Source organism: Raphanus sativus, chromosome 9, assembly GCF_000801105.2.
Source record: "Raphanus sativus cultivar WK10039 chromosome 9, ASM80110v3, whole genome shotgun sequence".
Taxonomy (NCBI): domain Eukaryota; kingdom Viridiplantae; phylum Streptophyta; class Magnoliopsida; order Brassicales; family Brassicaceae; genus Raphanus; species Raphanus sativus.
This window is the reverse complement of record NC_079519.1, coordinates 29,386,563-29,396,632: the sequence shown is the minus strand read 5'-3', so window position 1 is coordinate 29,396,632 and position 10,070 is coordinate 29,386,563. Positions and strand designations below refer to the sequence as shown.

The following is a 10,070-nucleotide window of genomic DNA, read 5'->3' as shown; positions in this document are numbered from 1 at the left end:
CAGATACTAAGTTTTATATATAGATCTATCCAGATTATGTAACATCAACTACCTTTCTTGCATCTTATATCTAAGTTAAAATTTGTTACGTCACAATCTAGCAAGATATCTTCAATCTATCCAGAACTAGAAAACGATATATAATTCCAACTCTATGTTATACCTTACATATTTTTTATATTATAACATGTTCTGCTTTTTACCTAATATGACGCTTAAGAAAGAATAGGTTTTACACCTATTTTACTGTGTTCTGGGTTAGTTAGGATACATATTTTAGGCAAATCCGAAAAATATGGAAACTGCCATATTCGGTTAAATTTCAAAACATCATTTTTATGTATTTTGTTTTTTATTTAAGAGGTAAAAAGGTAAGTTATTAATAAGTATAGATATTAAATATGTGAAATAAAAACGTAACTAAGGCTTAGCCTAGTGGTTTGCGAGACGTCATAAACTATAGTTATTATAACTAGATACGGACCCGCGCTGTGCGCGGATATTGTTTTGTCAAATCTTTATTAAAATTGTTCGGATTAGTTTTGGATATTTGGTTTTTGGTTTTAGTTTCGGTTTGGTTCCATAGGTGTAGGATCCATTTGGATATATTTTGAAAATTTGGTTCGGCTCCAGTTTAGTTTTAGTTTTTTTGGTTTGGTTAACAAAGATAGAAATTTTCTAATATCCGAGATAATTTAAATCACATTCTCTTTGGTTCGGTTATACTGTTTGTGGTTTAAAATCAAAAAATTTAAGTTTTTTTTATTAAATATCATTTTTTTTGTTTTCGAATCAAAATTTGGATAATTCATATTTTATATTTTTGATAAAAAGGTTCTGGTAGTTAGTTTTATTTTGGTTTATAAATATTATTTCAATATTTATTATTTTAAAACTAAATATAGTTAATATTTAAAAGTATGTAAATTCTATTATAGAAATTTGCATAACCATTTGTTTTTTTGTTTGGTTCCGATTCTGTTTTAGAATTTTAGTTCTAGAGATATATGATCCCGTTTGGTAGGATCCAAACCAAACTCAACCTATTTATTTGGTTCGATTTTTTGGTTCATGATACATGTGCTCATGTCTAGTTCAGATTATTTTATACAATTTTAAAATTTATGGTTTATATTTGTGCTCTATAACATGAGGATATACTATAAATGTTATTGAATACATCTATATAAGATATTTCTTAACATGTATAGAATTTATTTGTATTATAATGTTTTGTGCATGATATGTTAGTTTATAATATATAATATTTTTAGTAGTTTTGACTTGGAGATTAAGTGTGATATTATTTTCTTTTAATTACGGAGGTAATTTTGTCAGCTTATATGTTACTACATTATAAATAGTTATTTTAAAGTAACTAAAAATAATTATTTTAAATTAATTAAAATAGTTATTTAAAATAAATAAAATTTTATATTAAAATAATAAATCGTTATTTTAAATAAATAAAATATTTATTTTAAAATAAATAAAATATTTATTTTAAAATAAATAAAATATTTATTTAATTAAATAAAATAGTTATTTTAAAATAGTTAAAAATATTTATTTTACAATGATTAAAATAGTTAATAATACTAACCGATTTTTTTGTCTTTATATAGTTTTATTACACTTCTAAACATTGTAATTATTAGAATATATTATTATCAGAAATTTTTATTTAACTTTTTTTATGGTTGGTTTGCAGCAGTTCAATGATGGTCTGTCGTTTGTTGTGTTCCTTGCTCAGAAAAGGGACTTCAAAATGGCTTTTTAGCTCTTTCACGTGACAGGATAGGAACACTATTCTTCATGAGATAGCAAAAACTGTAACATCTGACCAGAGCTACCAGTCTTTCATTGCTACAGGAGGTCCGTCGTGGCTACTAAGCCGTCTGGATATCGAAGCTCAATCTTAATGAGAGTGGTTCTTACCTCTGCAGTTTCTCCACTACCCCTCCTCTCATGGTGTCTACTGGCACTTTCTTATTTTATGTTCCTTCTCCTTTCAATAAGTAGTAGCTGCTTATATTTTCGGATTGGGCCGTATCATTGTGTTTCCGTTGTAAACACTTAACTCCTCGGGATCTTTTCTCAAGCAATTAAAACAGTGATAAAAAATTTTATGTTTCTAAGAAGAAACTCAAGCGGGAGAAGCTCAAGAAAGGAGTCCCTGCTCCTGGAGAGAACAAAACCCCACATTACAATTCACTCCTTGCCTTGTTTATAGCTGGATAAAGGAGTCTCTGAATCATTGCAGCTTACATCTCCAACCAGAAGTCGTCCCTTTCTTATTGAAGAACGTCCTCAGCGAAGTCGACTACGCAAGAGCAATGTTCTTTCTTCGGTGCAATCCCATGTTCACTTTGCATGAATGATCAAAACCATCTTCCACCTACCAAACATGACTACAGGCAGTAAGAACACCGACAACGGTTACATGGTTTGGCTCCATGCCTGAACTTTTCATTTCCTTGATAAAGTGAGAGCTTCTTTTCCAAATCCAAACTGTGCATATCTAACTAACAAAAGTGTTCCATGAAACTATATCTTTGTTGTCCAATGAATAAAATATCCTTCTCTCTTTCTCTAATGACCCACACTTAACATATTATTATCAATGAGTCCTTTTGTCATAAATTGTTTAAGAACCAAGCCAATTTTAGATTATTATAGCAATGGACTTGATTTCCTAGTTTCAGAGTTGAAATTTTTCACACAAACACGTAACAGAAGATTACACATGGTTATGTGATCTGGATTTCATCATCTTAACAATTGTGAACACTTCTGCTGACTGTTCACGTCGCAAGCCGTCTGAATAACATTCCAAGAAACAGAATCTGCTTTGTTTCTAAGATCTTCAAACATCCTTAACAAACCGTACAGATCAACGACGTACCTGCACATTGTAAACAGTCAATCAGTAGATCTACATGTTTCCAGATTCAAACCCTAACTCCAGTTTAAATCAAAATAATCTGAATCAGATGAAAGCCTCGTCGGCTGAATTATCAATTAGGTTTCTGACGTCTCTGGAATTATTAATCTCAAGCCTGAGGAGTTCCTCTTCTTTTTCAGTACTTGAGGAGTTCCTCTTCTAGATAATTTATTGGAAGAATATGTTTAATTTGATAAGAAAGATAAGAAAAAAAAAAGCATAACTTACGATAAATATATAGCATATAGCGTGTCTGTATTTTTAGTCACAACATGTTTTAAAAGGTCCAAAATTAAAACAATGCCATGGTAAATTTCAAATAGGACTCTATTTTAATAGAGTAGATTTGTTGAATCGATAAAGAAATATTGCCCTTTCTATCATATTGTTCTCTTGCGACCGTTTATTTTCTTTATTAGTAACTATTAATTTCGTTATGAAATAACATAAAATTATTTTAAAAATTATATATATTTTGGTGATACTACCGACAGGATAACACGTATATAGCGTTTAAATAAACTAAAATGTAAATATATATAAAAAATATTTTGCATATTTTATATAATGGAACTTAAATATATGTATCGTATGTACGATCGTCATACTTAAATATTGATTTTAGTAATTTATATTTTATTTTAAATTTTTTTTTTATCAAATTAAACAAGACAATGTTTTTTTTTTGACATTATCAAATAAAACTATTACTATTATTAACTAAATATGTATACAAGTTATTTAAATATTAAAGAAAAAAAATATTTAAAAACCCAAAATATTTGTCGTGGTATATTAAATTTAAAGCCATATCTTAATCATATAAAGTAAAATTCACAAAAATTTATAAAATATATAATCTTTATTTTTTTGGTATAAAACTAAATAAACCTAAAATCAAAGATATATACCGAACCAAATACCAAACTAAATAAACCTAAAATCAAAGATATATAAACCGAACCAAACTAAAGTAGATATAGTTTTAATATGGTAATTATTTTAAAAACTATAATGCCAAAAAATCGAAAAAAACCTAACCGAAACAAAACCGATATCCAGATTGGAAACCCATAAGTACAAGTTATACTTTATCAATTTGTAAACCTACGAATTTATAAGGAATATTTTAGAATAGTACGCAAACAAAACTTTAATCGACAAATTCATATGTAGATCTGAAGAATAAATCCATGTTTTCTAAAACAGTATCTAAAATTAGAATTGTTATTTTGGGTTATATTTTTAATTTAATTAATTAAAAATTTAATCTCTTATATTTTTCAAGCAAGATATAACAAATTAACATAATTAAATACAATTAGAAGATAATATTTTATATAATTAATTGATAATATCCTTAATTGTTTTAGCATAAAATTAATTATTATAAAACACCCGTTAGTGATATAACTAAAAAAATATTTTTGAAATTTGAAAATATAATATTATTTGAATAATATATATTTCCTAAAACAACGCTTATTTTGAAGTAGCAAAGAATATTAATAATTTTATTATATTACTAGAACTATATAGTTATAATGATTTATTATTTTATCGAATTATTTATATATATTTTGAAGTTGTCTAATTTTTGATATTAATATTTATTAACTTATAGGTTAGTAAAATAGTTAACACGATCTCTGTATATATACGTAGAGATATAAATTACATTATTGTTACTCATCAGCATATAAATTCGTTTTCGGAGCGAATGTAAGTTTTATACACCTACAAATCAGAAACAAACTTAGAGGTTGATCTTTAATAAGTGACTAACAAAGATGGCACCAACAGAAAAATTATGTATATTATATATATTCAAGAACAAGGACAGGAACAAAAGGTTCTTCAATATAAAACAACCCATATGTGCTAAATTCAGCAATAAAACCCCCTACGAAATAGTATCAAATTAAAATATTAAAGAAGAAGAAGAAAATACATTAAGATAATTGTCCATGATTTGAAGTCTTCAAGCTGAATTTAGCATATGTTCCCGTCCGTCTTGACAACCACTACTCTCTCTCTCTCTCTCTCTCTCTCTCTCTCTCTCTCTCTCTCTCTCTTTTATCACCTAAAAGAATTAAAACCAAATTCAGCTTAGTTATTTATATATCTTCTTTTTTTTCTAACATAGAGCCTATTAATGTATAATAGATAGAAAAAAAATGTATAATAGATAATCCCATTTTTCTAAGTCCTAAATCATTCTTGCTTTTGTAGTTGGTCCCCTCCAACACCATTGTTGCCTCTGCCTATCTTTGAAGAGTCATCATTTTTCTACTATCCTTACTTTTTTCAAAGTAATGATTCAATCTTAGATCATGACGTACGAATTTTATTTTCCTTCTTTATTATCAATATTTCTAACCAATACTGATGAGTATAGTATCTATGCTAATAAAGAACCTTTAATATACGTTCATCTACTCTACCTGAAACTGCTGCCCCCAAACGTTGGCGTCCAAAAGTCGACGGTTGTTTCATTAGCCACCGGAAAAGTGCTTGATACGGGAACGAGACAAAGACCGTGTGCTCTTAGTTCTTGATTCTCGTTTCCATTTTGATTCTTACCAGATTCCTGTATGAATCCATACTCAATTAATACTTAATTAACCATGATGGCATGAGGACTCCAAATATGGACAAAAATAAAACACTAGATAGAGCAGTAACTAAACCTGATGTTGTTGTTGGACGGAAGCACCTTGTTTCATGTATGGAGTGCTGAGAACCTGTATATAATGCTCAATATTTGATCATATCCTTTTAAGAAAATTATTTGATCATTTCTAGGGTTTCTTGACTTAGAAAAAGATTTTGTGAGAGAAATCACTAGAAACGTACAATGACTTGATCATGAAGAAACTTGATGTACTCTATGGATTCTTGGAGAACAGATGCAGTATCTGTCTGAAAATTAGCTCAGAAGAACAGAAAAAAATATAGGAGCTCAATACATAAACCTAACCACGAGAAAACTTTTGCTCGTATATATTATTAATCCAAATAAATAAATAAACATATAAATCATTCACCTTTCCGAAAGGTGAAACTAGCTGTTGTAATGAAGTAATCTGGTCCCTTAGATTCTCTTTTCTCACCTGTTACATTTACAATCCTTTTTATCCACCAAGAAAGTTAAAATAAAATGTTATAAACTAATCTTGATTTATGATTATTTACCTTAAAAGTTGGCAGTGGTGAAGGCGTACTAATTCTCTGTTTCTTCGACGGGGATTCATCATTCTTTGTTCTCTTTAAAGACTCGCTCTGGCCTTTAGTCTTCTGATTCTTCAACACAAAACAAAAACTCAATAAATTAGCAACAAACTTATATATCAGCAAATTTTGACATACATGTGATTAATTACCTTAGTTCTTTCCTCAAGACGAGTAGGTATTGTCTGCGAAGTGGTTATAAAATTGTTATGCGGCGTATTGTTTAAGTTAGTGGTTGATGAAGAACTCCAAAAGGGTCGAGAGTTTGTGTTGTTAGAGAAGTTGTTAATTATTCCATAAGCAGCTTGATGGTGAGGACTTGTCTTACTACTAGCCCAAGAGAGCTGAGGATCGTTGATTGAACAGCTAGTGGTAGAAAGGAACCTGTACGGACTCGGTTCCGGATCGTACAAGGTTTGTAACAAGCTCGAGGAAGAAGAAGAAGGTGATGAAGATGAAGAACAAGCTGGATTAAGAAGATAAGGTGAACTAGTTGTGGATAAGAATCCTTGGCCTTGATAGTGATCTTGCGAGCTTATGAAGCTTGAGTTTAAGTCTTCTTGTCTGAAAAACACAAAGCAATAAACAAAAGTGATCTTGTGATTATAATTGAATATATATTTATCAATTTCATCAAAAACTAGAAGAACTCAAAGAAATTAAAGGTAATGTTCTTAAGAAGTTTACAAAACGGTTTCGTTCCAATCTGAAGAAGAGTTTGAGGAAAACCCTAGACCCATCATTTGCAACGTTGAGTCAATACTCACGGTGCTTCCTCCGCTGTCGGAATCAGCATCTCGCTGCCCGAAACAAGACGACAATAAATTATCCGAAGGAGACATAACGCTCCTTGGCGAGTTCCACCACGCGCCGCCTCCGCTGCCGCAAATTGCTGCCGTCGCTTGAAACTCCTCAGCCATAAAACAGAAGAAAATCAGAAATTTTTAATATATGCTTACCCCTTAGTCGTTATTAGACAAAAGTCAAGAGTTTTATATGTGTGTGTGCTATGTGTGAGTGTGATATGAGGAGTATTAATGTGAGATTTTGATATATGTTTTATGAGGGTGTGTGTGGTTTATATAGGCAAGTACGGACAAGTGTGTGGAAATTACCGGATATTAGTTGAAAATTGGCACAGTTTAGACTCTAAGACCATGATTAACGGTGTATGCAGTGATTGTCCTTAGCATAAACATGATTAAAAATAAATGAAATAAATAGAAAAATTAGTGGGACGTCGTTAGCGTAGATACATTTGAGCACGTCCTTGGGAGAGACGTGGCATGAGGAGAGTAACCGAAGCAAATCGTGAGGGGAAGTGAGATTGTGATCTTGTTTCACAAATCTCGTGATTTTCGTTCTACTACCTCCCAAGCTCTCCACGCTCCATTCGCAAGAGTTCGACGATTCTCCGGAAACTCTTTGATGTCTTCTCGTGCTGTTTCTAGGCTTCGCTGTCTCGCCTATGTATCTCTCGGAGCTGGAGAAGACGCTGGTGGTAGCAGCTCCAATGGCTCAGCCTCACTCTCAGCCACCGCAACTGAAGATGATAGTAATTGCTCTATTTCCACCGATTCTGGTTCGATTCAATAAAGATGAATTAGGATTGTGTAGCCTGATGCTATTGAAAGGAACTATAAAAGCTTAAAAAGGAACGCACTTGATTTGCCTTTGCGGCGCTCTAATAGAGCGGACAGAGAAGTGATTGATGTTGACGACGATGAGCTTCAATATGTTGAAGAGAAGGAAAAGGAAGTGTCTTTAGTGGATGTCAATCTGAACAACGGGAGCTTGTTGGTGGATGCTGCTGTGACTGATGTCTCCAGTTTTGAAGCGTACAGAAAGGTTCTCAAGAGTGCTGAGAACAGGACTTGTAAACTGAAAGACAGAGGCTTTGGTGATGCTTTGAAAGAGAGGTGTCGTGGTGAAGCAATCAAATATATGTTTCATCATGTTGGTAGTACCTGACGGGTTTCTGTCTCTTTGTTCTCTGAGTGAGAGCAATCAAATATATGTTTCATCATGTTATGGTAAGCTTGAAACTTGTGATGAGTTTTCTAACTTTTTGTGTGTTTGTTGGGTGATGACAATTCTGTTTTTTTTTGCTACAGGCTCACCTAATTTTGGATCATGGAAAGGAGCAATCTCAACAGATTCGTTAGCACCAGGACCATCAGCTGATCTCTCTGACTACCTCGTCTTGGCAGCTCACAGAACCAAGAGACCTGACATTCTCAGGGCCTTTAAGCCTTACCGTGGAGGCTGGAACATCACCGACAATCACTACTGGGCTGTAAGTCTCCTGAGCTTGTTTCATTTTCCAAGTTATAGGATCTGTATGTAATGAATTGGCCATGTTCTTGCAGTCTATTGGGTTTACAGGAGCTTCTGGTCTCATCCCCAAGAGACTGTCTCTGTCCCAGTCTCTCCTTCAGACATGCTCACCATGTTTTTTTAAGTAATTTTTTTTTCACTCTCTCGCTCTTTTGTGAAATGTACGGTCTTCATTGATGGATTTGGCACTGTCTAGCTCTCGATTAATCCATGGTTCTATCATGTCTTACAATTGCATACAAAAAAAATTTCCTAAGATACAAATATTGTCCCACCAATAACCGCTTAATCATACAAAGTCCTTAAGTTTGTCCTAAAACTAAAAAAAATTATTATAATATGCTAAGAACCAAATAATTGTCTCACTGATAATCATGCTCTAAAAAATTGTATATCAACATAACACTCCTAAAATGAATTTTCTTTTGTTAAAAAGTAATCTTGAGTTTTTATTAATTAATTCCTTTGTTTATATATTTTATTTGAAAGAAAAATTGTTGTAATAATAGAGCTTTCCTAAGCCCTTTGTCAAAAAAAAATTATAATAGAGCTTTCCAAAACCCTGATTTTTGTATTATTCTAAAAACAGTTTCCCTTGTTTCATTACTGCTTGATTATTATAAAAAGCGATAACTATCCTCTTAATTTGATCAAAAAAATCCTCTTAATTTAATTAAATAAATATTTAATTTGAGATTAGATAGGTGTTTTGGACGTATTATGCAAGATGCCAAAAGATAGATGATACTCAGACATTTGTAACCTAAGATTGGTTGACATCAAAATTCTACAACCGATAGTTTACTAAGTGATCGGAAATAGAAAACTTGTAAAGGTTTGGATCAATTAAGTTTAACAAAAAAGTGTTAATCAACCATGGATTAGACTACTCCCTCCATTTTTAATATACGAAGACGTTTGGAAGTTAACACATAAATGTTTTTTTTAAACATTAATTTTATTTTATTTTTTAAACGAAACATTATTAATCAATAATAAAGATTAAATATCCTTCTATCACTGATCATATAACATAAATTATTAATAAATTTTACACTAGAAGTTTAAAAGATCATCTAGTTAAAAATAAAAGAAAAATTGTCGTATATTTTAAACGGAAGGGGTATAAATTAACTACCAAACACAATCCTAGTTATTAAATCATCATATTTTTCAATGCTTAATTCTAGATAATGCATTAGAATACGTTGTAGTTGAATTAATACTAGTAATTATGTTTAGAAAATATTAATTTTTGTGTTGTGATTGAAACACAGCAGTAAAATCTAGAGATGGTGTTGTTTAGAAGAAAAAAACTTGAATATGAAATTATGAAAACATGATTTTTAACAGAACTTCATAGCTGAAATTATAAAATTAAAATATAATATACTATTTTAGAATTAATACAGATGTTAACATATTATAAACACCAGAAAATAACAAACAATAATGTTTTAGTTTGTACTAATTAAATAATGATACTTACATAATAAAAGTACAATTCATCACTACAAAGATTATAGATTTCCATTTAAGAAAATTAATTCAAGATTTA

General features: G+C 30.8%; 2 protein-coding genes across 3 annotated transcripts; one reads left to right on the top strand and one right to left on the bottom strand.

Moving 5' to 3' along the window:
* Nucleotides 1-2,672: 2,672 nt before the first annotated feature.
* On the bottom strand, nucleotides 2,673-7,229 carry LOC130500397 (transcription factor bHLH112-like; the record flags this gene model as incomplete). Of its 2 annotated transcripts, none has more annotated exon segments than XM_056995426.1 (8): nucleotides 2,673-2,905; nucleotides 5,389-5,534; nucleotides 5,635-5,688; nucleotides 5,801-5,866; nucleotides 5,992-6,057; nucleotides 6,140-6,247; nucleotides 6,328-6,739; nucleotides 6,863-7,229. In XM_056995426.1, coding segments are annotated over 8 exon segments (1,221 nt in total). In that variant the 5' UTR covers nucleotides 7,096-7,229.
* A 121-nt stretch (nucleotides 7,230-7,350) lies between these two features.
* On the top strand, nucleotides 7,351-8,721 carry LOC130500398 (uncharacterized). The gene is made up of 3 exons (XM_056995428.1): nucleotides 7,351-8,208; nucleotides 8,290-8,471; nucleotides 8,545-8,721. Exons 1-3 carry the CDS (start codon nucleotides 8,130-8,132, stop codon nucleotides 8,638-8,640), a joined length of 357 nt encoding a protein of 118 aa, XP_056851408.1. The 5' UTR covers nucleotides 7,351-8,129; the 3' UTR covers nucleotides 8,641-8,721.
* The last annotated feature ends 1,349 nt before the right edge of the window (nucleotides 8,722-10,070 follow it).